Raw genomic sequence first — 21833 nt, forward strand, 5'->3', positions numbered from 1 at the left:
ATTGACATTTGATCAATGAACATAAATGTTGTTACATTGACTTGCTTTGTCATTTGTGCTAGAGAAGTGTTGAGCTTTTGACTGAATTCCATTAACTATTGTACCCTTTGATTTGTTCCAGTAAAAGATGCTTTCGTCCCCATATAACCTTGTTGGAGAACTGTACGTACCAATGCCAAATAACTGATACAAAAGAATAGGTCTGGCAACTAAATGTAGTAATATTCAATAAACTGAGGAAACAGTAAGGGTAAGAAGTAAGTTGGAATAACTTCATTGGTTAGACAATGACACAATTCAGTAATAAAAGATTAGAAGCAAAATCCATTTAAACTGAATGAAAATTGTAATGATATAAAACTGCAACAACACCCAAGGTAAGACAAGGTTCTATTCCTGTTTGTAACCTAATTCACAAATCAGAATATGGCAGAAACTAATTTCCACATGGCAGAAGATGTCTGTAGCACCCAGAAAATCCATCCCACTGACACACAATTCATGTGTACATAGGTCAGGTGTCTGTAAACTGGGGAAGTCTTTTGACTACTATTCTTCAGCATTTTTACCAGCTGCTGCACAATCCTACTACAAATCTTATCTTCCCTTACCCTACTTTCTGCAGGGACCACTCTCTCCGTAACTAGCTGGTTTAATTGTCATTTCCCTCTTGCATAAAAAATAATTACCACTGAAATACTCCTGAAAGAAAATTGAAACTGGAAAAACATAAAAGGGTCAAGAAACACAAATTCTTACAATCTGATTGTTTTCTTCCAAATATATTAAAAGAACTAGTTAATTGCAAAATCATTAATTAAACCTTTTGTTTGGAAAAGAGGCACAAATATCCCAAAATGATCCCTATACCTCCTCCCTCAACACAAAATCTGGGGTCAAAAGAGGAATATAAAATAATCAAAGGATTATGGAATGTTTTTATCTCAGCCTGGAATTCAAAGGCATGCATAAACAGAAAATAACAGAATAATCAGTGGGCCAGGATGCATCAGTAGAGAGTGAAAAACAGGTATGGTTTCAGGTCAATCACTTTTCATAAATAAAAGCACTGTTCTAGAAAGGGACGCAGATTCAAACAACTTAAACACCATATATGTTGCTTTTGAGTTTAGAAGTTTGAGTGATAAATATTTACTATGGTAATATTTACATTGGACTCAAAAGGGTGGGGATTTTAATCCCAAAGGCTTTGCAGGCACTTAAAAAATAAAACTATTATTAAATTAAGGATATGGAAAATAAGCAAAACAAAAACAGTGGTGGAAAACTTGTTGGGCCGGAAGGGCCTGTTCTGCGCCTTATCTCTATGTGAATGCGAATAAAACACGGCAAATTGGGCAGCATCCCTGAAACTAGAAACATTCATTGTTTTGAGTCTGAAAAAGAATGACCAAGTTTTCCCGTTCTGACAGACTTTCCACCGCTGCTACCTGACGATGAGTTTTTCTAGCATTTTATTTAATGTTATTTCAAACTTCCAGCAGTTAGTTTTATTTTTCTTTAATATCCATTTATGTATGTAACCACGTAAAAGATGATGGATTACGGAGCACTAATGTGAGTGACGAGGTTGGGTTAGGGAGGAGGAGAGGTGAGACTGGGATAAGGCTGGGAGAGGTGATTGGATTAGGGTTGAGGTTTTGGAGGGCTAATATTGGGAGGAGGTGAATTTGGAAAGGGGGAATTGGCAGGAAGGTGATAATTAGTAGTATTTGAATTTTGATGGAATGAAGAGAATGCAAAGACATCACCAACGTTTCACGAGACCATGCATTGGGACTGAGCGTAAATGGGAAATGACCAAGTAGGAGGAAAGTGGGGAGGGGAAGGATGGAGTTAGTAATGGCGACTGGGAGATAATAAGCAGAGATAACACGATACTGCAAATTAGTGAATCTGATATGAAATAAAGGCGTTGAGTGGAACCGGATAAGGGAGGAATGGTAGGCGAACAGGATTTGTGTGGGGGAGAGGGATAGTGGGCAAGTGAAGCCAGGTGGAGGAAGGGGAATAAGGGGGAAGAAGAATCATAAAGAACGCGGATTACCCGAAGGGAGCAACGGACCAGCGGTAAGCGTACCGCGAGTGGTGAGACAACGCTGAGGTTGGGTCCATCAGCAACGGGGACTCGGGATTGGTCTAGCTGTGACAGTGTTGCGACGGTCATTGGCTGCGACGGGAGCGGCAGGTGGTCCAGCGGCGACGGAGAGGCGGGAGCGGGCGTGGCCACGGCGGGCGGCGGCCGACCGGGATTGGGCGCGGTCAGGCCGCGCAGGGCGGGGCACCGACAGCGACGTCGTGCGGATGGAGTGGGCGTGCCGGCTCTGTGGCGAGGTCCTCGGTGCCTTGTGAGCCATTCGGGCCGTTGTGGCGTGCGCTATGCGCAGTGTGTGAGGGGGCCGGGGCCGGGGCTGAGGCCGAGGCCGAGGCCGCAGGATGTGCAGCAGCAGAGAGCTGGTCACCAACTTCCTCCGCTACAAGCTGCAGCAACGAGGCCACAGTTGGAGTCAGCTGTGTGAACAGGATGGCGCAGCGGGGTCTGACCACCAGCCCGACGGGGTGGCCACCGAACTGGACGCTGGGCCCGAGGCCGAGCGCACCTGTCGGGCCCTGCGAGAGGCGGCCGAGGAGTTCGAGCTGCGCTACAGGCGCGCCTTCAGCGATCTGTCGGCGCAGCTGCGCGTCACCCCGGACACGGTCTACCGGCGCTTTGAGCAGGTGGTGGGCGAGTTGTTCCGAGACGGCGTCAATTGGGGCCGTCTGGTCGCCTTCTTCTGTTTTGGAGCGGCGCTGTGTGTGGAGTGCGCCGAGAAGGAGATGGGTGCACTGGTGCGTCGGATAGCCCACTGGATGAGCACTTATCTGGAGAACAACCTGGAGCCGTGGATCCAACAAGAGGGAGGCTGGGTAAGGGTTGGCGGCGGACTTCATTCATCCGAGCGCACAGGCACCCGCCCCTCCGACTTTCGATCCTTTCATTCGTCCCCAACACGCAATATGCTTGGCTCTGTCTCCGACACAGTACCTAACAGTAACTCGGCTGGCCGAGGAAACCTCGGGACTCTCGCCCTTATCCCAACTGTCTCTTAATCTGTTTCAACGTACAGTTTCCCTGCCCTAAACCCTGGCGAAAAGCAACGTAGTTGATTTTTGTGAACCTTTCCTGTTCTGTTCGACCACCTGAACTTTTGACCTTACCCCATTTCACACGGTATGTTACTCGCATTATCCTCACCCAGTTGCCCACTAAGTTTAGTAAGCAGGATATATATTTCCAAGGTTTTCCTTTTTGGATACTTGCCCTGGTATATTTAATTCCTTTTCAGAGATCTAGTCATAATATACTCTTAACATTTAGTGTATCTGATTCTGTGACCTTATTCTAGGTATCCTGTTTGTGTTTATTGTCTGTTAGGCTGCATCGGATCTGGAGTAACACTCTTTGTTCTCTTTTACACCCGTAAACTGAAGAATGACAATAAACAATCTCGAATCCAGGAAAGGACCCATTACCTCTGACTTTCCTTATCAAATCGCATTGATACTTTGCCCCCAGCCTCGTGACTCAATCCATCAAACCCATTTACACTACCAATACCATTAATTTTTAATTCTGAATGGCAGTCAGTGGGGGGAAATGAATGTGTAAATGACAGAGAACATGCAGTTAAAATAGCCACATTAATGTTGGCAGAACCATCACGTTAAGCGTGAGACACATTTGTGAATGTGAACAAAGATGAATCAAGAATTTGCGTATTATCTGACTTTTATCTCACTATTCCTTTTAAAATGAGAAAGTTGTTAAGCACTGAATTTGGTGAAGTGGTGCATTAAGTGCTTTCCTTATATTATACAGGTTTGAGTGTAGGGGTGGCTGAATGGTACAGCTGGCATTCCCTACATGGGGTTGTGTTGGAATTGCATAACTATTGAACCCCTGTACCCTGCACTTCACAACTGGCTGGTATTTCTGCATTATCAGACTCTTCCATGCATAAACACTCTATATACCTTCAGTCTGTTTAAAAATTCTTGTCATTCTTCAGGTAGTCATTGAGTTAGTTAAGCTGCCAGGGACATGTTTCACTAAGCTTTAGGCAGGATAATATTCTTGTATGATTCAGGTGCTTTGTTTCTGGATTGATTTGACATTGGGTGAGCTCAGAGTTGGGTTTGATGTTTTGACAGGGTGCTCTGAGGGCACATTTGGTTGCCTCAGTGGACTTGACACTACTCCTGGCATATATTTGTGCCCTAGGTCTCCAGTGATCAGCCCATTGCAGTATGTCAGCTCCTCATTGAACAACCCTATTTCCTTCCTGTTGCCTTGCAGACTATTCTGTCTTGAGTACCTGTTTCAAAGCATAGCTTGCCTCTATTTCAACCACCCTTCAAACAGTGAATTCCCAATCATAATTGCTCTGTATAAGATGAAAATGTTTTTCCCTCATGTTTTCATTTCTTTTACTCAAGAATTTAAACTTGTATCATTTGATCCTTAAACTACACACTTAATGGAACAGTTCACATCTACTTTGTCTAAACCAGTGTTGATCATGTACAGCTGTATCATCAACATTTCATCTCTGGAATCGACTTGAAGTTTTGTTGAAGTATCTCCGTTGGAACAATATCTATCCTTGAATAAAACTGAATTGTATACTCTGAATGTGGTCTTACCAAAGTATCATACGGTTGCAACAGGACCACTTTTCATTTGGATTCCATCCCTTGGTGTGATGCTTGAACATACAATCTCTGTAGCTAGGAGGGCTTCTATTGAGTGTAACTGGCTAATTAGACCACAGGATTTAAATTGCTTCCACGTAACTACAACTTATTAAACAATTAGGTACAATGAGACCCGTTGTTACTTTGGGTGTGGAACTGTACTTGGAATTTCAAATATGGCTAATCAATCACTGCAATTTGTCTTTTGCAGTATCCTTAAAAATCCTTCACTGATTAACCCAGTAAATTACTTGTTTTCTTTGCACTGTTAATGTGCATTAGGTACCTATCCTGACTATTTCTGCATTCCTGCAGAATTTTATTATGTTTCTTCAATAAATAAATCTCTGATTGTGTAAGTATTTCTGGATTCCTTTTGTGGTCTCGAATTCTTTTGAAAGTGCAGAATACCACACTTCTTATTGGCTTGGAGTCAAATCTGTGTATTTCAGTTAGTTGCAACACTGATGAAATGGGACCTAATGAGTAAGTATTGCCAGTAGCAATGGACAAGTTTAGCAATCACAGAAACTTTGTGACTTGCATACTCAATACAAGGGGCAGTGTCCAGTGTAAAGTATTGTTTCGTCATTTTTGGTATTGAATGGCAAATCAGTGATGTAAAGCAAGTCATGTGAATCATTCACATCCTGCTTTGAGAAGGTGGAAATGTTTTTAATAGCAAGTAACATTACTGAGCTGGAACATTGAATGCTTTGCACATGGTGTGTATTTTAGTGAGGGAATGCAGGAAAAAATAATTACTTGAGCAAATTTGTTCCTAACTTTCCACTCAATGGCCACTTTATTAGGTACACCTGTACACCTTGTTAATGCAAATATCTAATCAGCCAATCATGTGGCAGCAACTCAATACATTAAAAACATGCAGACATAGAAAGGAGGTTCAGTGATTGTTTAGATCAAACATTGGAATGGGGGAAAATGTGATCTGAGTGACTTTGATTATGAAATGGTTGTTGGTGACAGATGGAGTGCTTTGAGTATCTCAAACTGCAAATCTGAGATTTTCACACAGTTCCTGGAGGTTAGAGATCGGTGTGAGAAACAGAACATCGAGCGAGCAGCAGTTCTGTGAGTGAAACACCTTAATAATAAGAGAGATCAGAGAGAAATGGCCAGACTGATTCCTGATTAACACCTAATTAAGGTGACGATAGCTCAAAGAACTACTTGTTACGACCATGGTGTGCAGAAGAGCATCTCTGAATGCACAGCCTGTTGAACCTTGACGTGGATGTGCTACCACACCAGTTTCCACTCCTCTACCTAATCAAGTGGCCATAGAATGTATAACACTAAAAGCTATGCAGGAAACTACAGGTTTTAATTTTTGCCTAGGTAATTGAGAGGTTGGATGAATACTTCAACTTGCAAAGGTGTGATAGAAGGGAGCTATAAATTTAGAACATGTAACCACAAGCTGAGGTAAATTGAGAGTGAGCATGTCATCGTTCCTCAAGGAATCAAGGGAATGTAATTCAGGAGAGGATGTGCTTACATGGAGCTAGTGTCTAGGTGAAGGTACTTGAAGGGGCATGATGAAGTATGCCAAAGTCAGATTGGTTTCCTGAAGGGGAAATCTTACCTGACAAATCTGTTGGAATTCTTAGAGGAAATAACAGGCAGGATAGACAAGAGAGTTAATTGATGTTGTTTACTTGGAATTTCAGAAGGCCTTTGACAAGGTGCCACACGTGAGGATATTCAACAAGATATGAGCCCATGGTATTTCAGAAAAGATACTAGCATGGATAGAAGATTAGCTGATTGACAGGAGGCGGAGTCAGAATAAAGGGGGCCTTTTCTGATTGTCGCCGGTGACAAATGGTGTTCCTCGGGTTAGTACTGTGACTGATTTGGATAACAATTGATGGCTTTGTGGCCAAGTTTTGTAGATGATACAAAGATGAGTGGAAGGGCAGGTAGTGTTGAGGAAGCAGGATTCCCTAAAGGTTATGTTGCAGGTTGAGTCAGTGGTAAGGAAGGCAAACGCAAAGTTAGCATTGATTTCAAGAGGACTAGAATATTAGAGCAAGGATGTGATGATGAGACTTTGAGGCATTGGTCTGACTGCAATTGGAGTTTTCGACCCCTTATCTGAGAAGAAATGTGCTGGCATTGGAGAGGGTCCATAGGAGAGTTACAAGAATGATTCTGGGAATGAGAGGGTTAACATACGAGGCACATTTGATGGGTCTGTACTCACTGGAATTTAGAAGAATTGGGGGAGGAGAAATCTCATTAAAACCTATCAGATGTGGGAGGATGTTTCTTATATTGTGAGAGTCTAGGACCAGAGGGCACAGCCTCAGAATAGAGGGACATTCAAAGTAAATTTTGTTACCAAAGTACATGTATGTCACCATATACAACCCTGAGATTCACTTTATTTGAAAGCATACTCAACAAATCTATAGAATAGTAACTATAACAGGATCAATGAAAGATCAGCCAGAGTGCAGGGGACAACAAACTGCAAACGCAGATATAAATAAATAGCAATAAATAACGAGAACGTGAGATGAAGAGTACTTGAAAGTGAATTCATTGGTTGTGGGAACATTTCAATGACGGAGCAAGTGATGTTGAGTGTAGTTATCCCCTTTTGTTCTTGAACCTGATGGTGAAAAGTCTTGAGGCCCCTGTACTACTTTTTTGATAGCAACAGCGAGAAGAGAGTATAACTTGGGTGGTGCGGATTCCTGATGATGGATGCTGCTTTCCTATGACAGTGTTTCATATAATCGTGCTCAATGGTTGGGAGGGCTTTACCTGTGAGGTACTGGGCCTTTCATAGGATTTTCTGTTCAAAGGCATTGGTGTTTCCATACCAGGCTGTGATGCAGCCAGTCAATATACCGTACTCTCCACTGCACATCTAAAGAAGTTCATCAAAATTTCAGATGTCATGCCAAATCCCTGTAAATGCCAATGGAAGTAGAGGTCCTGCCATGCTTTCTTTGCTAGATCCAGGACAGCGTCGTCTGAAATAGTACGTACATTTCTAACAGAAAAGAGAGGGGAATTTATTTAGCCAGATAATGGTAAATATGTGCAATTCATTGCCACAGATGGCCATGGAGGCCAAGTCATTGAGTATATTTAAAGCAGAGGTTTTAAATAGGTTCTTGGATAGTCACAGCATCAAAGGCTGTGGGGGGGGGGGTGGTGGTGGAGGAGAATTGGGTTGAAAGAGATAAATCAGCCATGATGTAATGGCAAAACAGACCCAATGGGCAAAGTGGCCTAATTCTGCTCCTGTGTCCTGTGGTCTTATGAAGCATTACACCTTCTCGGTAAAATGCAGATTTCAATCCAATTAAAGATGTTTAAATGGGCAAATGAAGCGGTCATTCCAAGTGTTCTTGAAAAAAAGATTGTAATTGTGCTGCATGTCCAACTTGCTGCAATAATCAATGTGAGGGTCATTGCCAACAGATAACGATATAGAGTAAAGAGTTGAAGGAACTTGTATTTGAATGTATGGCTTGCCAGGAGTACAGAACAATATTAACTATGGTAATGATGGACTTAATTATTTCCACCAAGACCGCTGATTTTTCACAAAAGGGCAATAATTATTTCCTTGTGCTCATCATGCATTCAAAATGAATTTATGCCAGATAAGTGGTTACTTGTATATCAGTGGAACATACTATTTAATAGTTGTGGTGGAAGCATAAAATATTGGTAGAGTTAGGTTTCAACAATTGAATCTTAATTCTTCCTTTTTATTTTTTTTAGGATTTTATTGACTAACTGGAATGGCAGAGCAGTCTTGAATCTTTGCCTCCAACTTCTTTTTCAGATCTTTCACAACAGCATCAAATATCTAACGATTCTTTTGTATCATCTTGTTTCCAATGCAACTGTAAAGTTCTTGACAAGGATAAAAGAAGCCTAGGAAATATTTCAAAATGACTTTAGGTTTGTGATGAATTATTGACTCATACATTGCTTAACTGAAAGTGATACCATGCTGTTTTACTGGCATTGCTCTGGCAATGTCATTGCATTATACTCTATGCATTCAGCTGGTGAACTAGAGCAGGAGTGGGTGGGAGAGAGAGCAACAGAAGCAAGACATTTTGGGAAATAATGAAAGTTAGAGCTATCAGAGCAGTAAACTGAAAACTTGGCAATGGGAACTTGAAATCATTCAGATCTGCAGTAGATAGCCATGCTCAGTGAGGGTTCTTTGCATAAGAAGTTCGCTTCAAATAAAGAGTGCTAATTCCATTTTCTGTAACTATTGCTCAAGTAGAATTTATCAAAATTCTAGTTTTACAGTACATTAAAAGAGCCAAAGAAACCTGTAAGATGTACACAGCATGTATCCTCACAGATGCATTTAAATCTCTAATACCTCTGATTGGGAAGCTAATTGAATTCCTTCCTGGTGCTCCAAAGTGGTATTTTATGCTCCAACTTACTAATTTTATTGGTTGAAAGCAAGATATTTTGATTATACCAAATCTGATGAGATACCTGTGCAAAATCATGCCACTCTGGGGCTTTTGCTTTGAATCAGTAAGAATGGTGTAGGATATTTCAAACAAGGTCAATACAATTCATTGGTATTTTGGATGGGAAAAGGAGTCATTATAGATCTGCAGAATGATTTATTTCTTGAAGTTGGGGTTAATTGGAGCGGATCTACAGGAGGTCGTCATTGCAGAGTTGGGTTAGGTGTAGGATGTCAACTGAGATGGGAAGTGGGACTTCAGGGAGTTGGACAAAGAGTGAAGGAGCAGAGCATAATTATAGAATCCGCAGTGGAATACTAGATGGAATCCGTATGGAAACGTGCAGCACTCTAGTAATTGGCTGTGAGGGAACCCTTCGTTTAATGTTTGGGGTGTGCCTGATTTTTTTTTTGCTTAAAGGAAATGCCTGAAGTTCTCTTGATAACAAGAAGAATATTTGTACATGGTTCTTGATTAGAAAGATAAGATTCCAGGAACGTTTTTTTCCTTTGGGGAATGTGACTAGTATCAGACTTGCTGCAGCCTACTGACAATCAAGTGTTAACTCTGCTCTCCCCAGTAGCTATCGGTTTCCTACAGACTTGCTGTGCGGTCATAGATTGTGCAGTCTCTCAAAGGCTCTGTGCAAGATTCATTTAGGTTACCCTTTTTCAAATTTTCCTGACCTAACTAACATAGTTCAGTCCTAGCTTGAGCAGAACAACTCCAGGATAGTGTTTGTCCCAGATAAATGGGATAACTAGGTGTGCAGCGAGTATTGTCACTTGACCTCTGAAATAAATTGAAGCCTGCTTTGAAGTGACACTTCTAACAGAAAGTTATAAAATCCTTGAGTTAACATCATTCTTGTTGAGGTAGGACAAGCTGTGCCTGTCTGAGTCAACTGTTAAGCACAGCAGGGATTGGGTGGATCCTGGAATGCGAAAACTATTTCAAAGTTTTGTTATTGTATTATAGAAATAGTTTTTGTTCCAGAACATTTGGACTACTGTTAACTCCCTTTTGGAGTCCCATAAACAGCAGCAGGGACCACAGCACATTTACCAAACCCTTTTGTTTTGAAATACAGTGCTGGTGACCCTAAATGTCCAGCAGACAATTCATATGAGGATGAGTGCAATGCAAAATATTTGCTCTCATGATGTTCTTGTTCTAGTGGTTTATTGTTGCACATAGATCATTGTGCATAATTTTAATTCATGGAGTCAGTTCAGCTCAGAATGCCATTTTACCCATGGTCTATGGTAACTTGCAGATCAATCCAGTCTGTTTCTTTATAGCAAAGCAAACTACCTTCCCTCATTTACCTTCTGAAAGACATGGTTGACCACTCTTCTACACTCTTCAAGATGTGACCAGCTTTTGGCATTACTCACATTTTGTTGGCTTGTAGGTGGCAGGCCATCACCTTGAATCTTGAACTGTTACAGGCTGTGGGGCAAAGGTCAGAATGGACAACGTGGGTGTTTTTGTTCCTCCTGTTTTTGTACTTAATAGGACTCGGGGTTGGGAGGTATTGTTGGAAATGCATAGATGAGTAATTGCAGTGTATTTTTATAAATGATGTGCACTGCACTGGGGCAGAGAGAATATATGTTTATGGCAGTGAAGTTGGGTGCTCATCCAATGGACTGTTTTGTACCAGATGGTGATGAGCATCTTGAATATTGTCAGGGATACATTCATCCAGCAAATGGAGACCATATCATCCTGCTCCCGACTTGAGCCTTGTAGATGATGCCTTTGAGGTTTCATGGAGCTCTTTGCCCATAATACCCAACCCATGGTTGCCATTGAATTTGTGTGGCTGATTGTGCTGAGTTTCTAGTCAATAATCTCTGGGATGTTGATGCTGGGAGACATAGCAATTGTAATTGTTGAATATCAAGGTTGGGATAATGGCCTCAGACTTGTGGAGCAAATGTTGGTTGCAAGGGAAAGTTTGTGAACTCTTTGCAATTAACTGGTTTTCTGTATTAATTATTCATAAAATGTGGTCTGATCTTCATCTAAGTCACAGTAATATACCATCTGCCTAAACTAATAACACACGAACAATTGTTGTACTTATCAATACTGAGTACACCATTTAAACAATCACAGTCTAGGTTCAAAAGTCTATGTGAATGACTGGGGTAATGCCTTCTATAAAAGCTATTTGGAGTCGGGTGTTCCAATCAATGAGATGAGATTGGAGGTGTGGGTTATGGAGGTCCCCTGCCCCATAAAAAAGACATACAAAGTCAGGTTACGACAGAGTCTGCTCTTCTCAAGATCTGTTTATGTGCTCCACGCCTCGATCAAGACAACTTTCAGAGGACCTTAGAAGAACTGTGGAAGTATGTGGAGCTGGAAAAAGCTACAAAAGCATTTCTAAGAACCTGAGTATGCATCATTCCATAGTAAGAGAAATTGTCTACAAATGGAGGAAAGTCAGTACTGTTGCTATTTTCCCTAGGAGTGGGTGTCCTACTAAGAGCACGATGTGCAATGCTGAAGAAGGTGAAAAAGAACCCAAGGGTAATGGCAAAAGACCTGCAGAAATCTCTAGAACTTGCTTAAGTCCCTTCAGTGTGTCCACTATAAGAGAAACACTGAATAAGAATGATGTTCATAGAAGGACACCACGAAGGAAACCACAGCTCTCCAAAAAAAAACTCAGTGCTACACGTCTCAAGCTTGAAAAAGACACTTACATGTTTCACAACACTTGAACCATTTCCACATGGCCATAGCTTCTCTCTTTGATCATTATATGTCCACAAGAGACTCAGTGGTCAGTGGCAGTGTCAGCATTAGCACAGAGCATTGATGTGGCTACACCTGGAATACTACATAGGGCTTTTGTTCTCTGTATTAAAGGAAGGACCTGCTTGCACTGGAGGTAGTGCAGAGAAGACTCACTAGGATGAAGGGCTGATGTATAGAGAGAGGTTGGACAAGTTGGTCCTTTACTCATTGGTGTTTAGATGAATGAGAGGTGATCTTAATGAAACAAAACTCAAAAGGAATCGATGGGGGAGGGGTGGTGTGAGAGATTGCAGAGGGGACATTTCTCTCTGAGGGTTTCTCGAATTAGAGGCCTAACTTTCCATGAGTAAACCAGAAAGCTTTTTAATGACCATCTGATAATTCTGTTTACAGTTACTGAATCCAGTGTTTTTTTTTAATTGATAGAACATTAACTTAAGTTGATTTAAAATCCCTGACTGTCATGATAGGAGTTGGATCTGGATCAATGCTCCAACTTCTGACCTCCATGTCCATTCATGTAACTATTTGCTACTGTACCCCTATGCAAGTATATTGTGTTCTTGTATATATCCATGGAATTCTTGCCTGACATTTTGTTTGTTCCGTGAAGAAATAGTTCCGATCTCTCCAGTACAACTTTGTAGCTGAGAGCCCTCATTCAAGCAAATTTTCCCTAATATCGGACCCCTATTGGGTATATTGATGTGTGCCTGTTAGAGTGTGGAGACCAGAAATATATACAATACTCTACTTGCAGCTTGACAGTCTTTTGACTTTAAAGATTCAATATAAACATACCAGTATTTGCACGTAGCTTGTATTTATGAAGTTCAGGATCTTGGTTTCTTTGCCAAGTAATCTCAATGTATCCTGTCACTTTCAAAGATGAATATATCTGCACAGTAAATTCTCTGGCTGCCATGATAGTAGTTGAACTTGGTGTCTGGATCAATCCTCCAGACTTTCTCGCCTCCTGTGTCCATTCATACGATCATTTGTTACTCTACCCCCATCTACTATAGTGCGATCTCATATACATCTACAAAATCTTTGGCCAGCTTTTTGCTTTTGTTCTACAGATACGTTAGAACTCACAATTTTTGTCATAATTTTTGCTCTATTCATTATCTTGGACATGTGTATTCCTTCACATTTTTCTATAATTTTCATTGCCATTTATCCATCCACTCTGCTAGATTATTTTATTTATATTTATATATATATATTCCCTAAAAGTCTACTTTTCTTGCCATTTACATGTTTAACACTTGTAGAGGATATTAAAGTCTTAACATTTTGGCAAAAGCAATGTCTCAGCATTGAAGTTCTGCAGAACTAACTGACAACTTCCTGTATGGAAAAACAAGTATTTGCCATGTATCTCTTCTTCCTGTCTGTTAAATTGAATTTTTTTAACCCTTGTAGCTAATTCCTGTGTTTCATAGCCTTCCATTTTGCAGACTACATTTTGGAGGCAAGAAACATCTCTAAGACACAAGTGCCAAACGATACCTATTTCAAGTAATAAAATGTCCAGTGATATAGGCTCAACCTTCACTGACGTCCAAGTTCCCTGCTGATAATTTAAAGGTCACCATGGACGGGAAACTCAGCTGTACCACGTACACAAATACTCTGACAAAAAGAGCTGTTCAGAGACTCTCCTGTGCTGAGTGACTCTCCAAAGCCAATTCTCCATCTGCTAGGCACAGATCAGAAGTGTTGTGCCATACCTTCACCTTCCAAAAAACACTTGAAAACCCGAATAACACACAGGCTAAAGTGGTGCATATGACAGACGCCCCATTCTCTACCCAAAATAATTCCCACTACTGGTGCACAGTATATACCATCTAACAATCACAGCAATTGCTTGACTGTTCTACTCCAAAAAGCATTTCCCAAGCTGCAGCCTCTACCATAAGAAGCACAAGGGCATCTGAAGCATGGGACACCCACCCCCAGCCCCAGATCTCTCACCGCCCTAACTGGAAACAACAGTAAAGTGCAAAACTCTTAAGTCTATAGATATAATATAGAGCTAGGGTGCCTAAGACTTTTGCACTGTACAGTAGTAATTTCATGTATCGTGCTGCTGCTGCAAAAAAAACAAATTTCATGATGTGAGGGATGACAATCCTGGTTTGGGTCTCTATTGTTGTCTGAGAGTAGGAGGGGGGCAGGGAGAAGGGAATCGTGGTTGGGAAATGGGAAGAGAGAGGGGAGGCAGCGGGAACACTAGAGAGACATTCTGTAATTATCAATAAACCAATTGTTTGGAATCAAATGACCTTGCCTGGTGTCTCAGGCTGGGTGTGTCTACACTTGCGCCGCTCCCCGCCCTGGCACTCCTCTGCCATCTGTCCCACACCCCTCCACAGTGCTCCAGCCTCGCCATTCCCAATGGCCTTTGCTCTCACCAGATTTACAAACCCCCTCTCTGCTCCAGATAGTCAAATCAATACTGTGGAAAAGTCTTAGACACTATATATACCTAAGAATTTTGCACAGTACTGTGGAAGTCCATTCACTGGAAGAATGGAAGTGATTCAAGGAAGTCTCCCAGCAGTGACTGAAAATTGTGCACATCATTCATGTGGATGTGGCAGGGCCAAGAGTTTTGATTTGTCCTGTTGGTTATGCGATGCTCAGCTTTCAGCCACATGCATGTAGACTGGTATTGTAACCTTATCAGGGTGGAACCCCATTCCTAGGTTTCCCTTGCACTCATTGAACTGATGTTAGAGGCTTTGCTGGGTATCAAGGGTTAAGCCAGGCCACAAAGTTAAAGATTGTAAATGGTGTCCAGTTCTACCACTGAAGGCCTCGTATACACCCAGTTTGAGATTGCCAGATCTATTTTGAAAAGGCCGCCTTTGAAACAATTAACAGATGTTCCCAGTGCCAAGACTTTCTCTGTACTGAAACGGTGGTGACCACTACCCTCAATGCTGCTTGGGATAGATATGGTTTCTACAGGTACTTTGAGAAGGATAATGTCATGTAAGTTTATCCTGCATGTTGGTTCACTCACCACCGGTCTGTCAACCTTGCCCTTTAGCACTTGGCTCAGCACCTTGGCCATTTGGAGTAGATGATTTACAGTTGCCCTCAATATTTCTTCCAAATGTTGGTCAGTGTGGACAAATGCTATTTTGTCTGCAGAGGGAGGACGTTGGGAGGAAATTCTGTTGTCCTCATGCTTGGATGTTGTTAGTTTGGAACCAGTTTAGAAGGTTCAGGCTACTCCATTCTGTTGTCCTGTCTGTACCAGTCCAGTGCATTGGGATGTACTCAGCAATGACAGAGGAACCTGGTGTGTTGTCTATATGATATGATTCCCTGCACAAGGCTTCTGCTTCTTTGAGCACAGATCTCCCAATTTAAACTATCCTTACGAAATATGAGTGGGAACTTTACAAAGTTGAATAGCCTAGAGGGCCATTAAACCATATCCTCATCTGCTTGATGCCAAATGGTCCATCTGGCTGTCTTAATTGTGCTTTAAAATAGATTTTGATTCAATTAAATGACTAACTCGCTCATTTTAGAGGTCAATTTTAAAATTAACTAGATTGGTGGTAGCAGTCTGGAGCCATGCAATGCCACTGGGCAATCAGTAGTTCAGCTGCCTGTTTGTAACTTGTGTTTGTAGTGTAAAAGCCTGGAACAGAACATCGAAGACTTTAACATCATTGGGAGGTGCAGTCGTTGCCAAGTCCAGCAATTACTTATCCCACTTTGCTCTTGCACTTGGTCTGTGAAATGCTCTGACTGCTCCAACCTGCGCATTGATGTCACTCCCACAGTGCGGTTGGGATGATTTTGATGTAGTCATAATGAAGGATTGGGGATCTGTGTCTACACTGGGCTGGTGTGAATTGGAGTGGAGTCTGGTGATGGTGTGTGTGCGTTCAGGAAATGCTGTTGCAAGCAGTTTTGGGTCCCTTATCTAAGAAAAGATGTGCTGGCATTGGAGAAGGTCCAGAGGAGATTCATGAGAATGTCGGGAATGAAAGGGTTAACATCTGAGAAGCATTTAGTACATGGATGACATTACCATCTTTTATTCAGATCCAAGGTCAGTTTGCAAACTGACAGCATCTGTGACCAGTTTAAGTTTGCATCAGGGGCCAGGCTTGACCGCACGAAGAGCAAAGCCACGCTCTTCGACAACCGGTCCAGACTATGTGCAGAATACTTCATCGCCAGACCTCACCAACAGGCACCAAGAACTATCCTGGCTGGTGGTGAGAGAGGCCCTCCCAGTTACAGAATATAGCAGAGTACAGCACAGGAACAGGCCATTAAGCCTACAGTGTTGAGCAGAATCAGCTAAAAAGCAAATCCATATCCCTCCATCTTCCTTTCATGCATGTGCTTATCTAAACATCTCTTAAAAGCCTCTAATGTATTGGCCTCTATCCCCATACCGGGTATCCTGAGTTTTAAAAAAAAAACTTGCCCATCACTTCCACCCTGAACCTACCCCCTTTCAGCTTCAATGCATCCCCTCTGGTATTATACACTTCAACCTTGAGATAGGATACTCCCTGTCCACTCTATATATACCTCATAATCTTGTAAACCTCTATCAGATTTAACCTGGCACTTGAGAGAAAACAACCCAAGTTTGTCCAGCCTCTCATGTGCATCTTTGTAAGCCTCTTCTGCATCCTCTCCAAAGCCTCAATATCCTTCCTATAGTGGGGCAACCAGAACTGTACGCAATATTCCAGATGTGACCTGACCAGAGTTATGAAGTTGCAACATAACCTCCTGACTTTTGAACTCAATGCCTCAACTAATAAAAACAAGCATTCCATAAGCTGCCTTAACCACCCTGTTGACCTGTGTAACCACTTTCAAGGAGCTATGAACTTGGATCCCAGGATCTCTCTGCTCAGCCACACTGTTAAGGATCTTGCCCTTAGCACTGTACTGTCTCCCTGATTTGCCCTACCAAGGTGCAAACATCACACTTATCTGGGTTAAACTCCATCTGCCATTTCTTTGCCCATATCTGTAACTGATTTATATCATGCTATATTCTTTGCCAGTCCTCTTCACTATCACAACTCCACCAATCTTGGTATCATCAGCATATTTACTAACCTACCATCTACACTTTCATCAGGTCATTTACATACATACAGCAGTGGTGCTAGCACAGATCCCTACGGAACACCACTAATCAGAGACCTCCAGCTCGAGTAAGTCCCTTCAACCAGTACCCTCTGTCTTCTATGTGCATGCCAGTTCTGAATCAAAACAGCCAATTCGTCATGGTTCCTATGCATCTTAATCTTCTGGATTAGCCTCCCATGAGCGACTTTGTTAAACACCTTACTGAAGTCCATGTAGACAACATCCACTACCCTACCCTCATCACCTTGTCAAAAAACTCAAGTTGGTAAGGCACAACTTGTCACCCACAAAGCTCTCCCTAATTATACCATGGGGTTCCAAATGCTTATATATCCTATTCCTAAGAATTTTCTCCAGCAATTTCCTTACAACTGATGTGAGACTTGCCTGACTATAGTTCCCAGGATTTTCCCTTGTTCCCTTCTTAAATAAAAGTAGAACATTAGCTACACGCCAGCCCTCCGGGACTTCACCTGTGGCTACAGCGGACACAAAAATACTGGTCAAGAGCCCAGCAATCTTGCCTCTTGCCTCCTTCAATAATCTGGGGTAAATCACATCAGGCCCTGGGGACTTATTCACCTTAATACTCATTAGGAGGCCCAACTCTTCCTCCTTGACCTCGAAATGCCCTGAAGTATTTGTACTCTCATATCCCGCACACCCTGAGCGTCATCCCCACAACCTGTTGTCTGCGGGATGACTGTAGTGGGAAAGAAACAGTAACTCACCTCTTTGTGAACAAGGTGTGGAGGAAGATGAAGAACACAGATGCCCCTCTGTGTCACATTTCATCTTAAGCAGCTTCATTACAGAGGGCTCTGATCTACAGGCTATTCCCAGGGATACAGGCACAGACAAACATCAGGAGTGCTGGCAGGTCAACTCAGTGAAAGACGCTCTTTGGTCAGCCCAAAACTTGTTGGTCTTTTCAGCACATCAAGGTGTCTGTGGAAGAGTGCCGACTGGCACATTTCAGGTTGCAGGAGTATGTGCTGAGGGACACACAAAGGCCTGGTGGGGAAGGACCATGGTTTAGGGTTGTTCTGCTGGAGAGGGAGGAAGGTCCTGCATAATATGTAGTGTATATAATATAAAATCATGGAGAACCAAATGAGTGGCAGCATGGTAGAACAGTAGGGAAAGCACTGACCAGGTATGGAAAGTTATGAAACAGTTTATTCCTGTAAATAATTTTTATATTCTGAATAAAGTTTATTTTGTCTTTTAAAAAAAAAAAAAAAAATTGATGATTCTGGGCCTGTACTCGCTGGAGTTTAGAAGAATAAAGGGGGATCTCATTGAAGCCGATCGCATATTGAATGGCCTAGACAGAGTGGACGTGAAGAGGCTGTTTCCTACAGTGGGGGAGTTGAGAACCAGGAGGCACAACCTCAGTAGAACAAGGTCCCTTTAGAACAGAAGAGGAGGAATTTATTTCGCTAAAGGGTGGTGAATCTGTGGAATTCATTGCCACAGAGGACTGTGAAGGCCAAGTTATTATTTATTTGGGTACGTTTAAAGTTCTTGGTTAGTAAGGGCGTCAAATGTTACTGGATCAAAGCAGGCAAATGGGACAGAGAGAGAAAATAAATCAGCCATGATTGAATGGGGGAGCAGATACTGTGGGCCAAGAGACACCTCTGTCTCAAGGTGTCATCAGTCTCATTCTACCACTTGGGCATTGCATGCACAAATTCAGTATGCACATGATAAAGAAGGTGAATATTCCAAAAGCTAACAGTTCCCAAACAGTATCACACACTCTGTATGAAAGTAACTGGGTTCATTAATCTCATGGTCATTTACTGCAGTTTGTTGAATTTGGTTTTGAAGTGTAAAGCTGTTTTGGCCCTGGTGACTTTGTACTCTACTGGCTCAATCCACACAGTGACTCATTTATGACGACTGTATTCAGGAACAAGGCTCCCTCATGAGAGTTTGCCAGGTTTTTCTTCAGCGTCATTTGTCTGGATATATTAACACTTAAAGCTGCAGCTTTCACACATTTTTTTTTCCATGTGAAGCTCATTATTGTGCTTGGCCTTTGAACTTCATTCCTTGTTCTAACTTGCTGGAATAAGTCACTGTGCTATAACTGATGTGCCTGTCCACCCCACTGAGGTTAGTTATTCAACTGGTGCAGGTAGCGTAGTCGTGTTCTAACTGAACACAGCTAGAAAGTTGAGAGTTCATATCCCTTAATAGCAGGATGTTATTAAATTTAGTAAATAAATATTTATTAAATACCGGAAGAAAGATGATGAAGGCTGATTGAATGTTGTGAAATCTAATCAATTAACTTGCATCTTGGGGGAGCTGTGTTTCCTACGACTTACACTTACTTGCAGTCAGGAACTTCATAGCTTTGGATTTTAATTTTCACATTGGATTCTAATCTTGTCGGAGTACTTGCATGGGATAAATCAATTATTTCTCTGGGTAAAAAGATGTGTGCAAAAAATTGTCTTACTACTATTTCAGCATCCATATAGAATATAAATTGTGTTGTACAATTTTTAATAAAGATTGAACATAAAACACAAGAAAATCTGCAGATGCTGGAAATCCAAACAATACACACACAATGCTGGAGAAACTCAGCAGGCCAGGCAGCATCTATGGAAAAGAGTAAACAGTTGATGTTTCAGGCCGAGACCCTTTAGCAGGAGTCCTATTGACTGTTTAGTTTTTGCATAGCTGCCACATGGCCTACTGAGTTCCTCCAGCATTTTGTCTGTGTTGCAAAGATTGACCATGCAACTTTGTGTGGTTTACAAAAGGATTTTGCTAAAAATGATCAAGGATTCATGAATAAGGTTTGAAATTGAATATTGATTTGGGATAATGCGATGTGCTGGCAGCTAACTTGTCTTTCTTTCTACAGGATGCCTTTGTGATGTTATATGGGAATAATGCTGCTGCTCGTAACCGTGAGATACAGGAGATGGCCATGAAATGTTTAATGAGCCTAATGGCTTTGGGGGCAGTGCTGGCCCTTGCTATGTACCTGACCCGGAGAAGGTAACGGCTATGAAACAACACTAAAGCCTCAGTCAACAACTGCTCCATATAAAGACACTCACATTGGACTAGCACAAATCCAAAAGCTGCTGCAATGGATCACAGTTTATTCCTGTAATGGGACCAATTCTCAGCTACTTGTACATTACGTATTGTGTATGTGTATTCAGTTTACAAATATGAACCATTCAGGCTGGTGCTGTGACAGCATGGAGATAATCTACAATGACTGAAGAGATTTGTTTGAGGGATTTGGAAGTGGAGCACTAACTGTGCCTCTAGAGCTGATGTGATGGTTGGATTGCCAAAAGTGCAGGTCATGAGTTCAGTTTTCAGAGTTGTGACAATATGGGATGCACCTTGTCATAGTGACTGAACAGAATGTAAGGCAGACTGCACAAAATGAAAACTATGCCCTTGGGATTCAAGAGTGATGCATCAGCAGCATGGGAGAGAGCTGCTGTTTGCAGGACATCTGAAGCCAAGAAACCAAAGTAAGTAGTGAGGAAATGCCCTCCAGAAGGAGCTACCAGAATAACGGATGTTGGAGAAGGGCACACCACTTTGACGTGTTACTTACATATTCGATATTCTAATTGGCTAGCATTGTGATGACCTCAGTGCCAACACCAAGCCAGTTCCAGTGGGATGTATTCTTGAACCCTCCTGGGTGGATAACGTGGAAAAGTTTGAGTCGACCTTCATGGTGCAGTCTGAAGCTTCACAGCAGGAATTTGGAAGGGGTTTTCAACAGTTTCTGATGATGTGAAATGATTATTTGCGAAAGATTGTGTGGAGTACAGGACCCCACATTTCCTTATTGTACAAAGTTTGTTTTAAGAGATTGGATCATGTGAATGCTGAATGTGTGACAGTGGTCACGACTCATTGTAATCATTCCTTGTTAGTTTGCTGCTTACACCACATTAGGAGTAAGACTATTTTACACAGTATCTTAAAATTTAAATTAAAATGATGTGTTTAACTTAAACATTAAAGTTTTGCTTTCTGTTGATGTTTGCATTTTCCTTTGATGCTTTGCTTGAGAAACAGAAAACCTACAGCACAATATGGGCTCGATGGCCCACAAAGCTGTGCTGACTTTGTCCTTAGAAATTACCAAGGATTTCCCATAGCCCTCTATTTTTCTAAACTCGATGTACCTATCCAGGAGTCTCCCAAAAGACCCTATTATATCCACCTCCACCACCATTGCCAGCAGCCTATTCCACACACTCTGAATTAAAAAAACAATTTACCCCTGACATCTCCTCTATACTTCTAAGCACCTTAAAACTGTCCCCCTCTCGTGTCAGCCACTTCAGCCCTATCATGTGTTATCACATGTGCTATCAGCCTAACACAAAAAGCCTCTATCTGCGCTATCAATACCTCTCATCATCTTATACCCCTCTTTCAGGTCACCTCTTGCCCTCCGTTGCTCCAAGGAGCAAAGGCCAAGTTCATTCAACCTATTATCATAATGCTCCCCAATCCAGGCAACATCCTTGTAAATCTCCTCTGCACCCTTTCTATGGTTTCCACATCCTTCCTGTAGTGAGGTGACCAGAACTGAGCACAGTACTCCAAGTGGGGTCTGACCAGGGTGCTATATAGTTATGACATTGCCTCTTGGCTCCT

General features: G+C 42.0%; 1 protein-coding gene across 1 annotated transcript; it reads left to right on the forward strand.

Annotated features, from left to right (window-relative positions):
• The first annotated feature begins 2261 nt into the window (after positions 1-2261).
• On the forward strand, positions 2262-21207 carry bcl2l1 (BCL2 like 1). Its single transcript, XM_073061554.1, has 2 exons — positions 2262-2928; positions 20056-21207. The coding sequence occupies exons 1-2, from the start codon at positions 2458-2460 to the stop codon at positions 20194-20196; spliced, it is 612 nt and encodes a 203-aa protein (XP_072917655.1). The 5' UTR covers positions 2262-2457; the 3' UTR covers positions 20197-21207.
• The last annotated feature ends 626 nt before the right edge of the window (positions 21208-21833 follow it).

This window comes from Hemitrygon akajei, chromosome 11 (genome assembly GCF_048418815.1).
Source record: "Hemitrygon akajei chromosome 11, sHemAka1.3, whole genome shotgun sequence".
Classification (NCBI taxonomy): Eukaryota; Metazoa; Chordata; class Chondrichthyes; order Myliobatiformes; family Dasyatidae; genus Hemitrygon; species Hemitrygon akajei.